The sequence below is a fragment of the Geotrypetes seraphini genome, chromosome 2, assembly GCF_902459505.1.
Source record: "Geotrypetes seraphini chromosome 2, aGeoSer1.1, whole genome shotgun sequence".
Lineage (NCBI taxonomy): Eukaryota > Metazoa > Chordata > Amphibia > Gymnophiona > Dermophiidae > Geotrypetes > Geotrypetes seraphini.
In genome coordinates, this window is record NC_047085.1 from 299,066,954 (window position 1) to 299,092,069 (window position 25,116).

Consider the following 25,116-nt stretch of genomic DNA (forward strand, 5'->3'; position numbering starts at 1 on the left):
ATGCTGCCTTTTCCTAGGTGCACCCTTGTTGTGTGACTCATGGATTATTACTAAAAATATCTTTTTTATATAGAGGAGGGGATTGTTAAAAAATGATCAGCACTAGGTACGCCACAGGATTTAATGACCCTATTCTAACTTTACTGTTGATGTAGGTGTTGTCCCACCCCCACACACTATAAATAATTAAATTAAAGTTGTATTAACATCAAGCAGCTTTCAAATGACATTATAAGCAAACAAAAATAAAATATTTTTAATACATTGCTAATTATTACCTGCTTCTTTACCTAGCCCTGCTCCGCCCCTCCCTCGGATCACCTCGAGTCTTCAGGAGACTTAAAAGAACTCCCCAACGCTGGTGCAGCCTTTTCAGCTGCCCTAGCACACAGGAGAGGAGAGGAGCGTGGGAGCCCTGCTCCGCCCCTCCCTCGGATCACCTCGAGTCTTCGGGAGACTTAAAAGAACTCCCCAATGCTGGTGCAGCCTTTTCAGCTGCCCTAGCACACAGGAGAGGAGAGGAGCGTGGGAGCCCTGCTCCGCCCCTCCCTCGGATCACCTCGAGTCTTCGGGAGACTTAAAAGAACTCCCCAACGGCGTGCAGCCTTTTCAGCTGCCCTAGCACACACGAGAGGAGAGGAGCGTGGGAGCCCTGCTCCGCCCCGCCCCTCCCTCGGATCACCTCGAGTCTTCGGGAGACTTAAAAAGAACTCCACAACGGCGTGCAGCCGTTTGGCGTGCCGACGAAGGCGCACGACAAAGGCGCATGCGCCTTTGTGAGCGCCTTCGTGAAGCGCCGACAAGGGAAGCACCCCAACGCAGCCCAGGGAGACTAGTGAGCTTCACCACAGTAACCAACCACCACTGTAACCAGTCTCAACAGAACTCTCAACAGCCTCAAAAAGCCTCCTAGCGATGTATAGCTAATTAACTATCAACCTCAATAACTTATACTGACTTAGCACGACCATGCATGACACTGCTTGACTAGGTTAACTGCATGATTACACAAACCTGCATGTAAATGCGAACCCTGCATGACTTGGCCTGTATATTGTGAAGTTTACAATTGCACTGCCTGACTAGGTGAACCCGCAAGATTACACGAACACACGATAAGGCGAACCTGCATGACATTGCATGAATACTGTGAAAATTTTATTATTGTGAAGTTTTATAACTAATTCATATTCATATCAGTACTGTACCTCAACCATTACCAAGGTCATATTCTGATTTCACCCACAGCCAAAATGAGGGCACCAATTACCATACAGATAATTCTATGCATCATCTACCTAACCTACTATAGATGCCGATGTAACGACGAAAGACCCCCTGAACCAATCCCAGTCCATATCTCCTGGCACAGGCCACCCAAACAGATTAAACCAACCCCTTCCCCCCAAACCCTACTTAACTGCTCTGAACTTGGCCCTTTTCAAATCCCTGCAATCAACACCATACACACAGCATCCAAACAACACAGAAACAAGACCAAAATCAAAAAAAACCTAAAACAACTGAAACATATTGAAACCCCTACTCCCAAACAATATAGGAACTTCAAGGGATACTATCTGAATGCCCGGTCAGTGAGAAATAAGGCACACATCATACACGATTGGATTGAACATAAGAACCCGGATATCATATTCCTAACTGAAACATGGATGATCTCAGACACAGACATCATAATGAAGGAAATGCTACCGCAGGGCTACAAAATCGTCCCAACAACCAGAAGCTGGAAAAGAGGAGGGGGACTAGCGATAATACTTAAATGCTACTTTGACTTCACCAGAATGGACTCAAAAATCACAGAAGAAATGGAAATCATCACCTGTAAGATCACCAACCCCGAACTGGAAGAATATCTAATAGCTACACTATTCTACATCCCCCCCAAAAAAGAAGAATTCTTTGAATTCCTTTCGTCCAATACCATAAAAGGCCCATATAACATACTACTGGGAGACATAAATGTTCACCTAGAGCAAAGGGAAAAACCGGAAGTGATAGAAATCGACTTGTTCCTAAATACCCTGGGCTTTGGAATTCCTGACAAAGAGGAAACACATGAAAAGGGACACCAACTGGACATCGTCACTTTTTCCCACAAAGACCCCGACGCACAAAATATACAATACCATATAGGAAACTGGGTAAAAAGCATATGGTCAGATCACTATACCTACAATTTTGAATTATGTTGGCAAAAGAAACACTCAACAGAAAAACACATAAACAAAACCAGTTTGAAAAAAACAGTCACCCGCAGAAGCATCATCAATCCAAAAGAATTCTGGACCCATTATGAACTACACCCCAAATTAGAGGAAGAGAAAGATTTCCCCACTAGATGGGATAAATTCACAAAAGACACACTCAATCAAATAGCTCCTCTTCAATCATACAAAAAGAACACAAGGGCATCAAAAGAATGGTATGACGCCGAATTATTAGCACTCAAACAAGATCTCAGAAAACTGGAAAGAATATGGCAAAAAAACGACAAATTGGAAGATAAAATTAAATGGAAACAAAAAATGAAAAATTACAAAAATCTGATCAAAGAAAAGCGTTATAACTGTTATGCACAGAAAATAGGAGCAGCCAACACAAACAGCAGAGAACTATTCAAACTAGTAAACAAATTAACAGACACCACACAGATACTACAGAACCATCATGATCAAATCCCAACGGTCGCCACCCTAGCCAACCACTTTAGGAAAAAAATCATCGACTTAAGAGCCTCAATACCCCCTCCTCCACCCAACCTTGAACTCAATCTCAAATCGCAGAATAGTGAGTCCAGTGGCGACATGAGCTGGAATCACTTCGAGCCCCCAGATTGGAACAACTTCCTTGCACTCTTCAACAAATACTCCAAATCAAATTGTCTACTAGATGAATGTCCGTCTCAGATCATGCAAGATGCAATACCAGAATTTAAAAGGGATCTATTTAACTGGGCAACATACTCTCTCAATAACGGAACTTATCTGGAAAATATGGGACACATCCTAATCACACCCATACCTAAAGACCAGAAGATCTTACTCACAATGGCATCCAACTACAGACCCATAGCGAGCACCCCCTTCTTCACCAAAATGCTGGAAGGGCTGGTCAACTTGGAATTAGTAAATCACTTAGATAAGTTCTCTCTTCTAAATGACCACCAATCAGGTTTCAGAAAAGGATTCAGTACTGAGACAGTCCTAGGCTCTCTCCTTAACCACCTATACGACCTTTTCAACCAAGGTTCCAGCGCCTTGATCCTACAGTTAGACTTCAGTAGCGCCTTCGATCTCGTGGACCACGAAACAATGCTTAGGTGCCTAGACAAAATGGGACTATCAGGAAGAGTATGGACCTGGTTCCAAGGATTCCTAACCAAACGGTCTTATCAAGTGGTCCATGAAGGAACTTACTCTAAACCCTGGAAAAGCCCTTCGGGAGTCCCACAAGGTTCCCCCTTATCTCCCACCCTGTTCAATATATACATCTCCTCCCTAGGTCACTTATTACAAAGGCATAACCTAACTTATTACATATACACAGATGACATCTCCATATTAATACCAATAACAAATGTGACACCAGCCTACTCAAAACAAATCTCATCCATCATGACCGAAATAGAAAAATGGACTTTAAACTTCAAACTGAAACTAAACGCAGAAAAGACAAAGATTTTCCTAGCTAGCCCAAACGAAAAAATCTCCGCAACCACAATACATGTAAATGGCCACGATCACCCAATACTAAAAACCATAAAAATACTGGGAGTCACCCTGGACACCCACTTGTCTATGACCGATCATATAAACTCAGTGACCAAAAAATGCTTCTTCATCCTTTGGAAAATGAAAACCATAAAAAAATACTTCAACCCGCTATCCTTCAGAATATTGGTTCAGTCACTGATTTTATCCACCCTGGATTACTGCAACATTGTCTACTTGGGGATACCTAAAAAAATGTGAGAAAACTGAGAATAGTTCAAAATACGGCCATCCGCTTAATATTCGGACTAAAGAAAAGCGATCACGTTAGCCCATTCTATAAACTCCTTCATTGGTTACCAATTGAAGCAAGAATTCTGTTCAAATTCTCCTGCCTCTGCTACAAACTAATCTGGGGATTGGCCCCCAGCTACCTACTACCACACTTTGAATTCCACTCCTCTACCAGACCTACCAGAAACCGTAACCTCTTTACCTACCCAAATATCACAGGCTGTAGATATCGTACCTTCTTAGACAGAACATTCAAATTCCAAGCAGGTAGACTGCACACTTGGCTAGGCTACTTTACCGATGCCGCCAGAGAATCCTATAGTGTCTTTAGGAAAGAATTAAAAACCACCCTGTTTAAGAAATTCATAACCTAACCAGACCTCCCTCCCTAAGAAGCCCGTTCAACCTCTTTAGCCAATTTTCCACCTTTAATTGTTACCAGTTCATTCACTGGTGCCTGTCCTCCGTTAATGGACCACGATAACAAATTAGTTCCTCACCAACATTCTTAAGTTATCTTTATCATCTTTTCAGTCTTACACCTTGTAACTCATGGACCGTGCAATCTCCTTTCTCCTATCCTACTTATGCTCTCAATTTCCGCCGATTGTATAAAGTTACTCACTGTGAAACCGTGTAATTCACTGACCCTGTAATTTTCCTAGAACTATCACAAGATGTTCAATGATATATTCTGTAATTCGCTGTCTGTACAGTTTTTCTTCATTGTGAACCGCCTAGAAGTCGCAAGATTGTGGCGGTATATAAGAATAAAGTTATTATTATTATTTTGCCCTAGCTCTCATTTTGCACTATACTTCCCCCTCTGTATTCGCGAATTCCATATCTATGGATTCGCTTATTCGCGGTTTTAAACCAAAAAATGCATTTTAATTTTCAGGCTATTTTAAGCCCTGTAAGCGCCCCCCTTAAGCCTTACCTGGTGGTCTAGCAGGTTTTCAGGGCAGGAACGATCTTCCCATGCTCCTGTTCCGTGCAGATCGCTCACAGGAAATGGCTTGAGAGACTACGGGAGCTCAAGACAGCCATTTCCTGTGAGCGATCTGCAAGGGGCAGGAGCGTGGGAAGACCACTAGACCACCAGGTAAGGCTTAAGGGGGGGCTTTCAGGGCTTAAAATAGCTGGGGGAAGCAGGGGTTAGGGGCAGAACCGGTCCAAATATTATTCACGGTTTTTTAATATTCGCAGGCCAGCTCTGCCCCTAACCCCTGCAAATACGGAGGGGGAAGTGTACAGCAAAAAAGTATCAGATAAAGATCAATCACACAGGTCTCCTTCAAGGCTCAGTAACACCTCTCCATACATTATGTGGAAGAGGTCTGGAAGTGGGGATCGCATCTATTTTATATTCTAGTGATCAAAACATTATTAGAGGGGCTGTAGAGCCATTTCTTGTATGACTGGATGAGCTATATTTATCTTTTCTTTTTAGTTGTTTAAATACATGCAGAAATAAATGGCTAGATTGAACCTAATGACTTCATTAACGCATTTCCCTTTTTTAAACCTCTATACTATTTGAAAGAGGGCAAATATCTAATTATTCCCTTCTAGAATTGCATACTTCATAAATTTAGTAAAAATATTCTGGCACAAGTGTCAAACCTTAAAAAAGGAAGTCATATTGAGCACTGGAAAATAATAATAATTAACTAATAACAGTAGTACACATTTAGGGCTCTTTTTACTAAGCTGCGATAGCGTTTTTAGCGTGTGCTTAGCACGCGCAGAATTGACGTGTGCGCTAGATGCCAACGCCAGCATTGAGCTGGCATTAGTTTTCCTGCGTAGTGCGGGGGTTTGTGCGCGCTAAAAACGCTAGCGCACCTTAGTAAAAGAGGGGGTTAATTTTCCCCACCACCAAGTTTCCCCATCCCGCCCCACCCGGCTACTTTTCCATGCCACCCGGCCGGAAAAAATTTCTGGGAAGAACACTGGAAATGGGTAACAGATAGTGGGGAGAAGATGCTGAAGGGAAAAGGGGGGAAGACGCTGAAGGGAAATGGGGAAGACAGAGTGGACAGAAGATGCTGAAGGGAAATGGGGGAGAAGACGCTGAAGGGAAATGGGGAACAGAGAGTGGGGAGAAGACACTGGAAGGGAAGAAGACAAAGATGACAGACTATGGGGGGAGCGGAGGGAAGAAGATGGGTGCAGACCAATTAGGGGGGAGGGGATGAAGGGAGAGGCACAGTAACAGAGCAAATGGAAGATGCAGAGAGAAGACAGACAGTGGACGAAAGGAATTGAATGAGAAGATGAGGAAAGCAGAAACCAGAGAACAAAGATAGGAAAAAAAAATTATATTTATTTTATTTTTTTGCTTTAGGATAAAATAGTATATTAGTTGTGTTTATAAAAATTTATAAACAAAGCCCTGGCAGCTGAACATCTCTTTCTCTAGTTCAGCAGCCATAACTTTGATTTATAAAGAAGGAATAAGCTAAATATTGCAGTACTGAGGCTTGTATGGATGCTGCGGGGATAGTAGTTGTGGGGACGGGGCGGGGACAGGGACGGTTGTCACGGGAACAGGTACAAATTTTTCCCCGTGTCATTCTCTAATCTCTACCTTCACTGATTGTATAGTTTATTCTTGTTGTAAACTGCCTTGAACTAATGGTTTGGCGATATATAAGAATAAATTATTATTACTCTTTCTCCCGCTCCCATTCCCACTCCCAATTTCTCCTCTGTCTGTTCTCTCTCTCTCTCTGTATCTTTGTCACTATTTCCTCACTCCCAAAGAGGACACTGCAGGGACATCATCTCACCACCGCAGAACCATTCTGCTACCACTACTGACATTTTCTATTGTCAATTATAGGATGGATGCATTACATAAGACTTATTTCCAAAGATGTGGAGACATTTTATGACAAACAGTAACTAGGACTTTGGATGCACTTTTGCTGGATGTTTCTATCGGCTATTTTCAATATATGGGATATAGTTTGTAAGGTTTTTTTTTATTATCATTGGTAATTTCTGTGTATCTTCAATAAAAAATCCAAACTCGGACTTAGATGTCCTTACAAAAATGCCCCTCTAGGTCTCCAAACATTCATTACAAGTATCCTAAAACAAAATCAATTATCTAAAGTGTTCTGAATCCCAGTTTGAAAACCAGCACAGTTGTTGAACTCTTGTTATAATTAATACTCTGAAAGTGTGCATATTTCCTTAAAGCCAAGTCTGCCATTGAATTTCAATTGAAAAAAAAGGCTGGTTAGTGAAAAATTGCTAGACAGAATATTTTAATATAAATGACTTTAAATCTTCCTGCCTGGTTTTGTCTATTTATAAATGTAGAAAGAATATGATTCATACATCAAAATAGGATGAGGATGACACAAATGCCTGTATATGATCTTTATTCCTCCACATCATACATTTTTCATGTTACTGACACAATACGGAGGAGGAAAATGTTCTTTTAATAATGAAACTCCTCCAATAATAAAGTCTGTTCATGGAAAACTGGCAGTAACTCCAAGAGTTCTACGATATTTGGCTTACTAGCTGGATTTCAGATGAAATTCTGCCAAATGCCTATTTAGAGGCAAATTTCAGTAGTGCCCTACAAACATTTTGTTTTTCAACCCACAACAGTAGTGACTGCATCACTGTGTGATAGCCATTTGATGATTGAGGTGAAATGAGTTAGTAGTCTCAGTCTGATTCCCAGAGGATAAACATCCACATCACAAAGAAAGGCAAATACAATCCACTGTCAGAGTTCAGCACTAATTGACACTGTTGGAAGCAGACTTAGAGAACAAAAGAATGAATTAGCTCCTTATCTCCAAGAGCAGAGATGAGGCATATTGGCAGCTGTTAGTATCACTAAATGAGTTTATTTTGCACATACTAGAACAGAAATAAAATTCATTCTTATGCCAGAATACAGTATGTTGGATACTGTCCCAGATATCTTAATGATATTGCTATTACTCAATACTTGCTTTGTACCAAACAGTGTTTCTTTCTGGTGTTCATGGGATGTAATATGTAAATGCAGTAAACTGAAGTATACAATCAAACCTTGGTTTGCGAGTAACGCAGTTTGCGAGTGTTTTACAAGACAAACAAAACATTTTCGCAAATTGTGACTCGCAAACCAAGCGTTAACTCGATTTGCGCGTCCATCCCCCCCGCAAACCGGCATCGCTCCTCCTCACAAACGCTCGCCTGCCCAAACTGAAGCCTTACCCCCATCTGGCACCGGCACGGAGCACCAACCCACAGGAGGTGCTGGAAGATCGTGCTGCGTGCCGGACTGGGCCTTGAGCATCTGCGCATGCTCAAGTTTCAAGTTTATTATAATATTTGATATAATCGCAGTATCCAAATCCAATGCGATTTACAAAATTAAAAGCAGGTAAAAAAAAAAATAAATTTACAACAAACAGGGCATTGAAGACAATTATGACGTAAAAACACTACAGCAAATGAGGGGGAAAAAAATGGATTAAATACAATATAAAAATAAATGGAAGGGTGAGTAAGGAAACAGAAGATTAGGGGATGGTACCCACTTAATTTCTACTTAACAGTGTTCCTTCTCCAGATAAGTTCAAAGAAAGAAGTAATGTGATTAAGAAAAATCAGTTAAAGGCATTAGAGAATGACACGGTGGCGGTTACCCGCGGCTAGCCGCGTTTAGCCGCGGGTAAACCGCCAAAACGGGGAAGAAAAAATAGTGGCCTCTGCGGGACGGGGACAAGGCATTTCACCGCCCCGTGGAGTGGTGAATGGACTTGTCCCCGCAGTGAGGCAATCAAGATCGCGCGGTCCCCACCATCTCCCTCCCTCCACCTCACCTTTGAATTGGAAGAGCACCGCCGGTTGAATTTCTGTCGGTCCGCACGAAGAAAAAAAAAAAAAAAGCCTCTCCTTTTCTCCTGCTCCTTCTGCCATGCTGCAGCTACTAAAGCCGACAGGAAGTCTATCCGACGTCAATTCTGACGTCGGAGATGACGTTCTGGGCCAGCCAATCGCTGCCTGGCTGGCCCAGAACGTCCTCTCCGACTTTAGAATTGAGTCGGAAAGAAGACTTCTGGCTTTAGCAGCTGCAGCATGGCGGTAAGAGAAGGGGAAAGGGACGGAGGCTTTTTTTTGAATGGCAGTGAGGCAGCAGGCTGGCTTTGGCTAGGGAGGGAGAAAGGTAGACAGGCACAGGCAGGCAGGTAGGCTTCGGGGGTGGGGGTGGGACAAAGTGTGGAAAGCAGTGAGAGGGACATAGGAAGGAGGCACTAGGGGCACTAAAGACATGGGAAGGAGGCACTGGGGCACTAAAGACATGGGAAGGAGTCACTGGGGGCACTAAAGACAGGAAGGGGCACTAAGGACATGGGAAGGAGGCACTGGGGCACTAAAGACAGGAAGGGGCACTAAGGACATGGGAAGGAGGCACTGGGGGCACTAAAGACAGGAAGGAGCACTAAGGACATGGAAAGGAGGCACTTGGGGCACTAAAGACATGGGAAGGAGGCACCGGGGGCACTAAGGACATAGGAAGAAAAGAGGGAGGGAATAGAAAGGGACAATTCTTGGGCTTGAGTGCAGAAAGAAAGAAATGAAAGAAAGGATACACAGACAGAAGGAAACGCAACCAGAGACTCATGAAATCAATCACCAGACAGCAAAGGTAGGAAAAATGATTTTATTTTCAATTTAGTGATCAAAATGTGTCAGTTTTGAGAATTTATATCTGCTGTCTATATTTTCCACTATATTTGTCTATTTTTCTATAGTTACTGAGGTGACTGAGCTTGCGAAGATGGGGCGGAAACAGGGTTTTATAATTTTAGTCCTAGTAGTTTGCCGGTCCACAAAATAATTATTTTATTTCTGCCAGTCCATGGGTGCAAAAAGGTTGAAAACCATTGATGTAGAGTATGCCGGCTTTCTTTTCGCCAAGCTGCGCTCGCGTTGATCAATCTTCTCCTCTCTTGCAACTTCCTGTTTCCGGTTGTATCAGAGGAGAATATTGAACAAATGAGCACCCGCACATGCAGCTGGGTGAAAAAGAAAGCCGGCATACTCTACATCTAAGGTGAGATGGAGGGAGGGAGATGGCGGAACACTGCAGTTGGTCGGGTGTCTGCTGTTTTTGTATCACTGCCTGCCTGCGCTCAGGTTCCAGATTCTCCTGCATTTTTAGTGTGCACAATTGACCTGATTCGAGCTAAAGGTGAACATGGGGGACACGTCATTGAAAGGGAGGACAAGTTAATTGATTTATTTTATGTTCAGTTTTTACTACAGGGCAGAGGCACTGAAACAGATTCTCAGTGCAGTAGTAGTAGTGGCAGAACTCTCTTCTGTCTTCATGGTGTTTCGCAGTACTGAGGCTTATATGGATGCTGCGGGGATGGTGACGGGGTGGTGAATGGGATGGCAGTGGCGGAAACGGGGCGGTGAAAGGGATGGCGGTGACGGTGACGGGGCGGTGAAGGGAACGGCGGTGACGGGGCGGTGCAGAGGATGGTGGGCCGGGGACGGTGCAGTGACGGGGACAGATTTTTCCCCCGTGTCATTCTCTAAAAGGCATCCCTAAACAGCCAGCTTTTTAGTAAGCCTTTGAATTTAGTAAGTAATTTTTCTTCTCTTATATTGAGAGGAAGAGAGTTCCAAATTTGTGGAGCTGTGACAGAAAAGATCATATCCCTCCTTGGCTCTCGTTCTGGCAGCATGATCTTCGGGCACCGGCACCTCCTGTGGGTTGGTGCTGCGTGCCGGTGCCAGATGGTGATAAGGCTTCAGTTTGGGCTGGCGTGATTCGCGAGGGGGGCAATGCCGGTTCGCAGGGGGGGGGGATGTCGAAGCGCACCAGTGGCCTTGGGGGTGGGGTGGGGAGGAGCAGCACCAGTGGCCACGGGGGGTGGGGGGGAGCGGAGGTGGAACCAATCAAGTGAGTTTCCCTTACTTCCTATGGTGAAACTCGCTTTGATATATGAGTAATTTGGTTTACGAGCATGCTTCTGGAACGAATTATGCTCGTAAACCAAGGTTCCACTGTAATTGGAAGTTCTTTTTATTTATTGGGATTTATTAACTGCCTTTTCATGATGAGATTCACCTAAAGTGGTTTACAATACACTGAATAGCATTCAGGTACTCAAGTATTTTCCCTATTTGTCCCGGCAGGCTCACAATATAAGGGTTCTTTTTACTAAACGGCACTAAAGGATTTTGGTGTGGGCCGGCGAGGTAAATGTCATCAGTAATGCGGCACACAGAAGGCCCCGGCGAGAAAGCCGCGAAGCAGCCTGTTTAGCATGCTGCTGGCCCAACGCTGCTCCGGAGAAGGTATTTATAGCTCATGGTCTGCGGGGTTCGGATGGAAGGGTTAGCAGGGGAGGGGGGGGGTTACGGTTCAGCTGTGCGGCGGGGGCGGCAACTAGGGCTTATTTTTTGGGGTAGGGCTTATAATAAAACCTACCCCGAAAATCATGCTAGGGCTTATTTTTGGGGAAACACGGTAACATCTTACAAACTTCAGAAGCTCTCTTTGGCAGCTTTAACAGTACATTTGAGAGACCGAGATCATATTCCACATACCCTGGTTTAAGAGTGAAGTTCATTATTATCCTGGTAAGCACAAAAATAACCTATTTGGAGACATTGACCTCAAATGAGTAGCTTTCTGCAGTCCAGTAAAACCTGCCTCTGAACTGTCTTTAATGCCTTAAGGTTACAACACATTTCTTCCTGCTATTGGCCCTTCCAAAAGCAGTTACTTACCGTAACAGCTGTTATCCAGGGACAGCAGACAGATATTCTCAACATGTGGGTGACGTCATCTACGGAGCCCCCCCAGTGGACAGCCTCGTAATCAGACTTGCTTGAAGATCTTTTAAGAGCTTGTGAGTGCTGCACCGTGCAAGCGCAAGTGCCTTCCCGCCCGAGTCAGGTCGCACCATCTCCTCAGTTCAGATAGCTAGCTAAGAAGCCAACCAGGGGAGGTGGGTGGGTTGAGAATATCTGCCTGCTGTCCTTGGATAACAACTGTTATGGTAAGTAACTGTGTTTTATCCCAGGACAAGCAGGCAGCATATTCTCAACTTGTGGGTGACCTCCGAGCTAACCAGAATGGGATGGTGGGAGAGAGTTGGCAATTTAGGAGAATGTTGTAAAACTGACTGGCCAAAATGGCCGTCCCTTCTGGAAAAAGTATCCAGATAATAATGAGAGGTGACTGTATGAACCGAGGACCAAGTGGCAGCCTTGTAGATTTCCTCAATAGGAGCTGATCTGAGGAAAGCTACAGACGTTGCCATCGCTCTAACTTTATGGCCTGTGACTTGACCCTGCAAAGGGAGACCAGCCTGAGCATAGCAGAAAGAGATGCAAGCAGCCATCCAGTTGGAGATGGTTCGCTTGGAAACAGGATGCCCCATCTTATTTGGATCGAAGGAGATGAAAAGTTGAGGAGCAGTTCTGTGAGGTTGAGTGCGTTGCAAGTAGAAAGCTAAAGCACGTTTACAGTCCAGAGTATGAAGCGCTATTTCTCCAGGATGAGAATGAGGCTTTGGAAAAAACACTGGAAGGACGATGGATTGATTGAGATGAAATTCCGAAATCACTTTAGTTAAGAATTTTGGATGAGTACGGAGGACCACCTTGTGATGAAGGAATACTGTAAAAGGTGGATCCGCCACTAAAACTTGTAGTTCACTGACACATCTAGCAGAGGTGAGTGCAATGAGAAAAACTACTTTCTAAGTAAGATATTTAAGATGAGCCGAATCTATTGGTTCGAATGGAGGTGTCATCAAATGAGTAAGAACCAGATTGAGGTCCCAAACCAACGGAGGCGGCTTGAAAGGTAGATTGACATTGAAAGGTCCTTTCATAAATCTGGAAACCACAGAATGAGCAGAGAGAGGTTTCCCTTCAATAGATTGATGAAAAGCAGCAATGGCACTGAGGTGGACTCGAATACATGAGGATTTGAGTCCAGATTGAGATAAGTGTAGCAGGTAATCCAAAACTGAAGACAAGAAGGTAGACAGCGGCTCCTTGTGATGAGTAGCACACCAAGTAGAAAATCTAGTCCATTTCTGGTTGTAACACTGCCTAGTGGACGGCTTCCTGGAAGCCTCTAGAATGTCTTGAACAGATTGAGAGAACTGTAGAGTGGCAGTTAGGTTGAGAGGTACCAAGCTGTTAAGTGTAGGATGAAGCAGGGACCCTTGACTCTGTGTAAGCAGAGAGGGAAATTCTGGCAGAAGTAGAGGCTCCCTGATGCTGAGCTGAAGTAGAAGGGAGTACCACGGTTGTCTGGGCCACCGAGGAGCTATCAGAATAATGGTGGCATGTTCCGTCTTGAGTTTGACAAGAGTCTTGAGAATCAGAGGGAATGGAAGGAAAGCATAGAGAAACTGATTCATCCATTCCAGAAGGAAAGCAACTGCCTCGAGGCGATGAGGAAAGTATATCCTGGAGCAAAACTGAGGCAGCCTGTTGTTGTGGGGAGATGCAAAGAGGTCTATCTGAGGAGTCCCCCATTGAGCAAACGCTTGATGTAGAGGCGAAGAATTGAGTGTCCATTCATGAGGTGCCGCATAGTGACTTACAAGAGAAATAAAAGTAAGAAAGAAAGCTACGGTGCGAGAAGGCAACTAGAAAACGGCAGAGCTGTAGAAACAGGGCTTCTTGGCTCTGCAGAAAACTAAGAACTGAGGAGACATGCAACCTAACTCGGGTTGGGTGCAGCACTCGAACTCTTAAAAGATCTTCAAGCAAGTCTGCTTGCGAGACTGTCCGCTGAGGGGCTCCGTAGATGACGTCACCCACATGTTGAGAATATGCTGCCTGCTTGTGCTGGGATAATGCCCATATTTTTATGTATGTGCTGCCCTCATCAAAAAGCACCTGCAAGCCAAGTCTAAGAATTGTGTGTGAGGTCCTGCTAGTTGAATGGCAGGAAAGTCCAGCTTGCCTGCAAGCAGCCACAGAGGGAGAGAGGCAAGAGAGAGACTTGGAAGGCAGGGGTTAGGAGAGGAGGAGAGCCAGGAGGGCACAAGGAGAGTGCAGAGCGAGGGGTAGCGGCGAGAGGTAGCTCCGCCCACCCCTCCGACGTCGGACCTCTGAGCTCCGCCTTAAAAGGGGCGGAGCCAACGCCGAACAGTCCAGCTTGCCTGCAAGCAGCCACAGAGGGAGAGAGGCAAGAGAGAGACTTGGAAGGCAGGGGTTAGGAGAGGAGGAGAGCCAGGAGGGCACAGGGAGAGTGCAGAGCGAGGGGTAGCGGCAAGAGGTAGCTCCGCCCACCCCTCCGACGTCAGACATCGGAGCTCCGCCTTAAAAGGGGCGGAGCCAACGGCGCGCGGCCGTTCGGCGCGCGGCAAAGGCGCTCGCCTTAGCAAGAGCGCCTTTGCGAAGGGCCAGGGCACTACACCAAGGTCAGCACACAACCAGAGGCAGAGAGTGAGTGTGGGTGAGAGGTCACAGCAGCAGCAGGCAGAGGGAGAGAGGACACAGCAGCAGCAGGCGGAGAGTGAGAGGGAGAGGGGGGACACAGCAGCATCAGGCAGAGGGAGAGAGGACACAGCAGCAGCAGGCGGAGAGTGAGAGTGGGAGAGGGGACACAGCAGCACCAGGCAGAGGGAGAGAGGACACAGCAGCAGCAGGCGGAGGGAGAGCGAGGGAGTGAGGACACCAACAGATCAGAGGAGACCAGAGTGGTGAGAGCCAGAGGAGAGCAGAGAGGAGAGAGCAAAACAGGCAGACGAGAGAGCGAAGAGCAAATAGACGGACCAAAGGAGCAGAGCAGAGAGCTGAGGGAGACCGGACAGCGAAGCGGATAAGATGGAAATGGAGGCAGCCGGAATACACCAGAGCTTTCCAGTATACTGCATGGGGTGCCATATGTACGACTACCTCCCCTCGGGAAGGCGGGAGTACATATGCGGTCGGTGCCGGGAGCTGGAAGGCCTGAAGTATGAGGTTGCGAGATTGCAGGCCAGGGTTCAGGACCTGGAGGGGCTGCACGCTTCAGAGGAGCCATGCCAGGCGTCTGAGGATCCAGACAGAAACAGCTCCATTGAAGATCAGGTGAGGGACCTTGAGAGATTCATCGAGGAGAGCTACAGGAGGGTCGAGGAGCAGAACCAGCAGCAACTCAGACAGGTGTCATCAGACGAGAGCCAGGACCCACCGGAGGATGGACCTAGTGGAGAGGCCAGTGGAGAGACCAGGAGGGCAGAGGAGGCCAAGGACCCCGAGGGAGGAGCGCCCAGATTCACCATGGACATGGACCTGAGGGAGAGGAGGCTCTTAAGGAAGGGAAAGACTGCAATTGTTGTGGGAGACTCGATCCTGAGGGAGGTGGACAGTCACGTAGCCGGAGGTCGAGAGGACCGGCTGGTGACATGTCTCCCTAGGGCCAGGACAAAGGACACTGCCGACAGAATCGAGAGGATCTTGGACGAGCCGAAACGGAGGAGACAGCAGTAATTGTCCACGTCGGAACAAATGATGTGAGCCGGAGGAATTTCAGCATGCCTGCGCTAACAGACCAGTTCAGGGTCCTGGGAAGGAAGCTGAACCGGAGGTCACAGAGGATAGCATTCTCGGAGATCCTGCCGGTCCCGAGGGCAGATGCAAGGAGGCAGGCCGAGCTCCAGGAGGTGAATGCGTGGCTGAGGAGGTGGTTCAAGGAGGAGGGCTTCCACTTTGTGAGGAACTGGTCATCCTTCTGGAGAAAGAGCAAGCTCTACAGGCGGGATGGCCTGCACCTGAGCACGGCGGGAACAAGAATACTAGCAGCCAACTTAAAGAAGGAGATCGAGAGGGCTTTAAACTACAGAGAGGGGGAAAGCCGACAGCTGACCTGATGACGCTTCGGACAGCAGTGTCAAGAAAAGATGCTGAATGGGCTGACTGCAGGGAGGAGGACGGGGGTCCGATGGAACTCGCGATCAGACAGCGAGGGAAACACCAGGTAACAGCAACTTGCTGGGAGAAGTCTAAGGGGAAGGGGAAAACAGGGGATTCAGGAGGACAAGATGGCACCAGGGTGCAAACAGAAGGCAATAAGGTGGAGCCACAGGGCAAAGGGGAGACACAAGGCAAGGGGGAACAAACCAAGGCCCAGGGGACGATAGCACGGGAGGGGGCTGGTACTCCCCGGGGAAAAGCGGGGAGGTGGGGTGGAGGGGACATGGGGAGGAAGAGAGTTGCTAGGGTAAAGGTGGAGGGCACAGCAGAGGCACCGGGAGCGGGAAAACAGCCCGAGACCCAAGGGAAGGCGGCCCAGGTAAAGGCAGAGGTGGAGGACAAACACCGGGACCTACAGTGCTTATACGCAAATGCAAGAAGCCTCATGGCTAAGATGGGTGAACTGGAAGTCATGGCCAAGGGGGAGGACCTGGATATAATAGGAATTACAGAAACCTGGTGGACAGAGGAAAATCAATGGGATGTGGCGCTGCCAGGGTACAAGCTCTACAGGAGGGACAGGACCCACAAGAAGGGGGGAGGCATAGCGCTGTATATAAAGGACTATATCTACTCGATTGGGTTCGATACGGCAACAAAGGCAGAGGAGCTAGAATCGCTATGGGTCAAATTGCCGGGAAAGAAGAGTGCAGACATAAAGCTGGGGCTGTATTATCGCCCGCCTGGTGCGTCAGAAACAATAGGACAAGACTTGGAAGCAGAACTGAGACAGGAATGCAGGACTGGAAGTGTAACAGTGATGGGGGACTTCAACTACCCGGGGATAGACTGGAGTATGGGACACTCCAACTCCACGAGGGAAGCAGGATTCGTAGAAGCTGTGAGGGACTGCTTCATGGAGCAACTAGCCAAGGAACCGACGCGAGGGGATGCCACTCTTGACCTCATCCTTAACGGATTAGGGGGGCCTGCAAGAGGGGTAGAAGTGGGAGGAACACTAGGCAACAGTGATCACAACGTGATCAGATTCACATTAGAAAGGGGGTCACCCATAGTGGGGAGGACCGCAACGACTGCGCTCAACTTCAGGAAAGGGAACTATGTTGCTATGAGGAAAATGGTGGGGAGGAAGCTCAGGAACGGCTTTAGGATGGAGACTGTAGGGAGCGCCTGGACCCTTCTCAGGGACACACTGCAGGAAGCGCAAAAACTGTACATCCCCAGTTTCAGGAAAGGCCGCAAGAACAAGCGGTCAAAAGACCCGGTTTGGATGACACCTGAAGTAAAGAGGGTAATCAGTGACAAGAAAGTGTCCTTCCGGAAATGGAAGAGGGATCCAACGGAGGAAAATCACCAGGAGCACAGGAAATGCCAAAAGGAATGCCACCGAGAGATTAGAAAAGCAAAAGGGAAATACGAGGAGGGGCTGGCCAGGGAGGCGAAAAACTTCAAGGCATTCTTCAGTTACGTAAAGGGGAAGCAACCAGTGAGAGAGGAGGTGGGGCCATTGGACGATGGGGATAGGAAGGGAGTGATTAAGGAGAATAAAGAGGTAGCTGAGAGGTTGAACACGTTCTTCTCGTCGGTCTTCACGAGCGAGGACACGTCCAATATACCAGACTCAGAGGAGCTCATGAGTGGGGAGCAGGCCAAAAGATTGGGGCATATAGAGGTAAGTCGGGAGGATGTCCTCAAGCAGATTCACAGACTGAAAAGCGGCAAATCACCGGGACCGGACGGGATTCACCCAAGGGTTCTAAAGGAACTAAGTCAGGAAATAGCGGGCGCAATCCAGCATGTTTGCAACCTATCCTTGAAAACTGGAGAGGTACCAGAGGACTGGAAACTGGCGAATGTCACACCTATCTTTAAGAAGGGATCGAGAGGTGACCCCGGGAACTACAGGCCGGTGAGCCTGACTTCAGTTATAGGGAAGATGGTGGAAGCAATGATCAAGGACAGCATTTGCGAGCACATCGAGAAAAATGGCCTACTGCGGACAAGCCAGCACGGATTCTGTAAGGGAAGGTCATGCCTGACAAACCTTCTGTACTTCTTTGAGGTGGACAAAGGGGAACCCATAGACATCATTTACCTCGATTTTCAAAAGGCCTTTGACAAGATGCCACATGAAAGGCTGCTTAGGAAGCTGTGGAACCACGGGGTGGGCGGGGATGTACACAGATGGATCAAGCACTGGCTGTCAGGTAGACTACAGAGGGTCGGAGTAAAGGGCCAATATTCTGACTGGCGGGGAGTCACGAGGGGTGTGCCGCAGGGATCGGTGCTGGGGCCGCTACTCTTCAACATATTTATCAATGACCTGGAAACGGAGGCAAAGTGTGAGGTTATAAAATTTGCAGACGATACCAAGCTCTGCGCCAGAGTTAGGACCAGGGAGGAGTGTGAGGAACTGCAAAGGGACCTCGATAAGCTGGAGGACTGGGCAAACAAATGGCAAATGCGCTTTAACGTAGATAAATGCAAGGTCATGCACATAGGGAAAAAGAACCCGTTGTTCGAGTATAAAATGGAGGGGAGATTGCTGGAAGACACCGGACTTGAGAGAGACTTGGGTGTGCTAGTGGATCCATCCATGAAACCATCCGCACAGTGTGCAGCAGCCTCGAAGAAAGCCAACAGGATGCTGGGCATCATCAACAGGGGCATATCAACCAGGACGCGGGAAGTCATCATGTCGCTGTATCGAGCGATGGTGCGCCCACATCTGGAATACTGTGTTCAATATTGGTCGCCGCACCTCAAGAAGGACATGGCAGTTCTTGAGAGAGTCCAAATGAGGGCAACGAAACTGGTAAGAGGGCTGGAAAACTGCCCATATGCTGAGAGGCTGGATAAACTGGGGCTCTTCTCTCTGGAAAAGAGGAGGCTCAGGGGGGATATGATAGAGACCTTCAAAATACTTAGGGGCATAGAGAGGGTGGACAGGGACAGGTTCTTCAGACTAAAAGGGACGACAGGTACGAGGGGGCACTCAGAGAAACTGAAGGGAGATAGGTTCAAATCAAATGCAAGGAAGTTTTTCTTCACCCAAAGGGTCGTGGACAAATGGAATGCGCTCCCGGAGGAAGTGATCCGGCAGAGTACAGTACAGGGATTCAAACAGGGATTGGACAGATTCCTGAGGGAAAAGGGGATCGTGGGGTACTGAGGGAGGTGCTGGGGTGTTGCATAAGTATAGACAGCTCACCAGGTCGTGCAGGTGCAAGGCCGGAGGGTTAGGACATTGATGGGAAGATAGGACTTCGATGAGAAACCTAGGGGGCAAGGGGGCCCCTTCTGGTGATTAAGGCAGGAGGGGCCCCCTTGCGGCCTGTTGGGCCGCCGCGGGGGCGGACTGCTGGGCGGGATGGACCTCTGGTCTGACCCGGCAGAGGCACTGCTTATGTTCTTATGAAAGCCACAAGTCAGGACTGATATTGACAGAGCTGTATGTGGGGGCTAAACTGGTTCACCAGAACTACCTACAGTGTAGATCCCAATAGCAAATTAATTTCTTGTTGCTCACTCTCAGGAATATTTGGAGATTTTAGCCAAGTCTATTGTTAGTATTGTTAGCATGGCTAATATTTTCTGGAAGTGTTGAAATTTGAACCTCAGCAGAGCTGTTTGTAGAACCTTAAAACTAGATTAGCAGGGATATTGCAATTCAGGACTCGGAACAGCTGAGTTGAATACCAGTGTTGAAATAATTTGACCTTACCACACTGTCACTTGTTTCTGGAATATGTACCGTCTTCATTATAATATCCACACCAACTGTCTACAAATCAGAAATACAAGCTTGAATTAAGAAAGACATTATTCCAGATACTTCTAGTCACCACGAAGCACCAGCACGTCTTAATTCTCAAAGTTTAAAGCAGTAGTTCTTTTTTTTTTTTTTAAATTTTTATTTATTAAATTTTCAATTATTACAATAATAGAGTTTCAAGTAATATAATTAATTATTATATATCATTGTATCTATCATTAATACAACATTAATTTATACACAGTATATATTATAAATTATATATAATCAAAAGTTATAAATCCCTCCCCATTTTTACAATTAATAATTTCAAAAATTATGCATAACCCTCCCCATTCCTATATAAGTACTGTGAATGTGCTAAGAAGTCTAATCATTAGAATAATTAGTCAATGGTTGCCAAATTTTCATGAAATTATGAAGATTCCCATGTTGTAATGCTATTACTTTTTCCATTTTGTAGATATGACAGACAGAGTTCCACCAGAACGTATAATTTAATTTGGTATAGTCTTTCCAATTTTGAGTGATTTGTTGCATGGCGACTCCTGTCAATATTAATAGCAGCTTGTTATTATTTGCTGAGATCGGACTCTGAGTTCTCATTGCAGTGCCAAATAGTATGGTATCATATGAGAGTCCTACATGATTTTCTAGTAATTTGTTAATTTGGGGCCAAATCAGATTCCAAAAGGCATTTATACAGGGACAAAAAAAAATTAAGTGATCTAACGTCCCTATTTCTATTTTACAATGCCAGCATCTATTGGATCTAGTATTATCTATCTTTTGCAAGCGCGTAGGGGTCCATAACACTCTATGTAATAAAAACATCCATGTTTGACTCATAGATGCTGACTTTGTAGATCTTAATCTCCAGGACCAAAATCGTGGCCATTGAGATGCAGAAATTGTCTGTCCAATCTCAATACTCCAAATATCCCTAAGACCAGTTTTCTTTTTTTTATTTAAAAATCCATATATCAATTTGTACCATTTTGCGGCTTGGTGACCCAAGAAATCCGCCTGGAAACATAAAACCTGCAGACTATATTGAGTATTAAGATTTTTCCATTCAGGGAACCCTACTTGAATGGCCTGCTTCAATTGCATCCATTTAAAAAATTGTGATTTATTTAAGCCAAATTTATTTTGCAATTGTGAAAAACTAAGCAGTGAACCTTCTGAAATGACATCATTTAATGTTCGTATACCTGCACTTATCCATTGTTTCCAGACGATCTTAAATCCGCCAATCTTGATCCTGGAGTTTACCCAAATAGACTGATTTAGTGATTTACAAATTGGATCTGGTGATAGGTTATTTATATATCTTAATGTTTTCCAAGTGTCTAATAAAATTCTGTTATCTTTGTATCTTCTGGGCATTGTTATACTAATTAAATGATCTAAATGTAATGGGAACAGGAGCCGCCATTCTAAATATAGCCAATCTGGTACATTCTCCATGAGATCTGGGAGGATCCAATACATACCCTGTCTTAGAATATAGGCTTGATGGTACCTATAAAAATTTGGAAAATTTACCCCTCCCTCCACAATTGGTCTTTGTAAAGATACTAAAGCAATTCTGGGTCTTTTCCCAAACCAAACAAATTTTGTAATAATATTGTTTAATTTTTTATAAAAGGACCCCTGAAAAAATATTGGTATCATACTCATTTGATAACAAACCACAGGCAATATCATCATTTTAATTGTTTGAACTCTTCCCCACCATGAAAGATGTAAAGGATTCCATTGTTCACACATTTCTGTAATTTTTTTCAATAAAAGTTTTTCATTTTCTTTGACTGTATCATCAATTGTATTTTTGATCATAATTCCTAAATATTTTAATCCTTCTTCTTTCCAAATAAATGAATATGAATCAAATAATCCTTTGGTACAGTGAACATTAATTGGAAGAATTTCTGATTTACTCCAATTAATTTTATATCCTGAAAATTTTCCAAATTCCTCTAGAAGATTAAGTAAACTTGGAATAGTATTCTCCGGTTCTCTTAAATATAATAAGATATCATCTGCATATGCAGAAAGTTTATATTCCCAGTTAGAAAATGGGATTCCCTTTATCTCCTTAGTTTGATTAATTGCAATTAACAAGGGTTCTAAAACAATATCAAAAAGTAAGGGGGACAAAGGACATCCTTGTCTAACTCCCCTTTGCAAGTTAAATCTATCTGATAAATTGTTATTTATATATAATCTTGCACCAGGAGAGCTATACAAAGTTTGAATCATTTTAATAAAACCGGGACCTAATCCAAACCATTCTAGAGCTTGATACATAAATTTCCATTCTACTCTATCAAATGCTTTTTCTGCATCTAAAGATACCATAAAAGCTGGATCGTTCATAGTTTTTGCTAAATTTAAAGAGTGAAATGCTAATCTAGTGTTGTGTGATGAATGTCTTTTAGCAATAAATCCTGTTTGATGTACATCAATAATGAAAGGAAGAGCTTTTGCCAATCTTATTGCTAGTACTTTAGAAATTAATTTACCATCTACATTTAATAAGGAAATAGGCCTGTAATTTGAAACCAAAGTAGGATCTTTGTTTGGTTTTGGTAAGACAATAATTAGTGAATCAGCCATAGTACCTGATATATTTCCATTATTCATTTGATACTGATATAACTTTAACAGATATGGTAAAATAATGTTTTGAAATGATTTATAAAATTCAACCGTATAACCATCACCACCCGGAGCGGATCCAACTCTAAGAGACTTCAATGCTGATTCTATTTCTTTTAAAGATATAGGTTCTTCTAAACTTCTTTTTATATGATCTGGAACATTTGGTCCAATAAATGAATTTAAAAATTTTTGTCCATCTTGTTCTTTATTTTCATAAGATTCAGAAGAATATAAATCTTTATAAAAATCAAGAAACTGTATTAAAATGTCTTTATTGTTAGTGTGTGTATTACCGGAAATTTGCTAATAATTTTCCAGCTTTATTTGAATTTCCGTAAAATTGAACTTGTCTATTAAATAAATCTTTTCTCACAAATTGAGAAGAAATCTCATTATATTTAACTTTTAGTTTTAATAAATCTTGTAATGTATTATTTTCCCACTTTTCAATTAATTTATTTTCTAATAACTTAATTTGTTTTCCTAATTCAAGAAACTGTTTTTTATGTTGTTTATTAATATATGCTGAATATGAAATAATATTCCCTCTCATTGTTGCTTTAAAAGCGTCCCATAAAATCTCAGCATTAATATTATCCGAATCATTAATTTGAAAAAATTCTTGTATTTTTAATTTAAATTCTTCGAGAAAATTTGAATCCGCTAAAAAAGTATTATTAAATCTCCAAATTGAATTGAAATGTTCAATATCATAATTTTGAAGATTAATCCACACACCAGCATGATCCGAAATTATAATAGGATCTATAACTGCTTTTAACACACGCTGCGCTAGGTTATTAGAAACAAATATATAATCAATTCGTGAAAAGGATTTGTGGACCTGAGAACAAAAAGAAAATTCCTGATCATTAAAATGAAGAATACGCCATATATCTACTAAATCACAAGATTGAATCAAATTATCTAAGCCTAATGATTTCATAATTCTACTTGGTTTTTTATCCAAAATTGGATCCATTACAGCATTGAAATCTCCTGCTACTATTAAATTAGATGTAGCCAGTGGTAAAAGTAATTGTTGAATTTGTTTGAAAAACTCCATTTGATTCGTATTAGGAGCATATAAATTGAATAAATCCATGGTTGTATTTCCCAGATCCATTTCGACATGCACCCATCTACCTAAGGGGTCATAATTTATTAATTTGAAATTCGCATTACATTTTTTGTTTATCAGAATAGCCACTCCAGCTTTTTTTTTTAAAGCCGGTGCAAATAAACATTTAGAAATCCAACCCCCAGATAATTTTTTAGATTCAATTTCAGAAAGATGGGTCTCTTGAATGAAGTAGATATCCGCATTTTGATTTTTAAGGAACGATAATATTTTCTTCTTCTTAATAGGATGATTTAAACCATTGACATTCATAGAATAAATTTTTATATCCATCTTATTTATCATTAAATTTTAACCAATATTCTATGATAATATACATGATTAGATCTCAGCACAATTAATATATATTGATCCCCATTCCCACCCTCTATTTTCCCTCCCCACCCTCCCACTATCAATGTTTGACCTGGAACACACATTGGTCATGCAAAACCTAAATCCCCTCCCCCAGGCAACTAATCATTCATAAATTATTTTAAAAATAATCTCTAATTCAATACATTTCATATTTCTTTACCCACCTTATTATTCATTTAAACCTTCATTAAATCCCCTTGTATATTATAATTCATATCAAATATAATTGGATAAATCATATTAATCTTTTTAAGTCTTAGACATAAATAATATATTACCCCTTCAATAAATTAAATATATTTCAAATATAGTTCTAATTTCATATATATAATTAGATATATCTATTCCTATATAGATAATAGTAAATATTTTAGTAAATCATTTTATATATTTGAAAATCATCATTTATAGTATCGTAATATGTATAGGTAATTAAATAAAATAAATATTTATATCAAAAAGATTCTATAATTAATATCTATGTTATAATAATTTCCCACTCATTTAACCAAATCCAAAAAATTTTTCAATTAATATTAACAGTATTAAATATAGATGCAATAATTCATATAAATTATAATTGGATAAATCATATTAATATTTTCAAGTCTTAGATATAACTAATATATTATCCCTACAATAAATTCAATATATTTTAAATATAGCTCTAATTCCATATATCAAATTGTAATAATAACATTTTTAAACATTTTTAAATATCATCATTTATAATAACCTAATATGTATAGGAATTAAATATCTATGTTATAATAATTTCCACACTCATTTAATCAATTCCAAAAATTTTTTATTTTTTTTATTTTTTCCAATTAATATTAGCAGTATTAAATATAGATGCAATAATTCTATAAATAGTATTAAATTCTATAATAATGTAAATTTATCATAACATCCAATATATTAATAATAATTGAATCAAAAATTATAAAATGTTTTTTTTTTTAAATGGATGGAATAAAATCAATAATTAATTTAAATCATAATATTCAATATATTGTAATAAAATTTGAATCAAAAATTGTCAACGTTTTAAAAATAATTTACTCTGTTAGTAATCATTGTCTTTTTTTTTTTTTTTTAACCATCTTCTTTTTTCTTATTTTATCTTGCATTTTCTATATCCTATCTTCAGATGAAACTTTCATTTTATTCTGATTATATGTAGACATTAGTTCCTCTTCTTTTTTCCTTCTTTATTT

General features: G+C 42.8%; 1 protein-coding gene across 2 annotated transcripts in view; it reads right to left on the minus strand.

The window, feature by feature from the left end:
- The window catches only part of IFT27 (intraflagellar transport 27), an 84,165-nt gene that overhangs the window by 22,701 nt on the left and 36,348 nt on the right, over window positions 1-25,116 (minus strand). The window contains exon 3 of one of the 2 annotated variants that reach the window (XM_033929861.1): window positions 19,681-19,740. The exons of the other annotated variant lie outside the window; for it this stretch is intronic. Within the exon in view, the coding sequence (XP_033785752.1) occupies window positions 19,681-19,740 (60 nt within the window). The remainder of the gene's footprint in view (window positions 1-19,680; window positions 19,741-25,116) is intronic. 2 annotated transcript variants of the gene reach the window in all.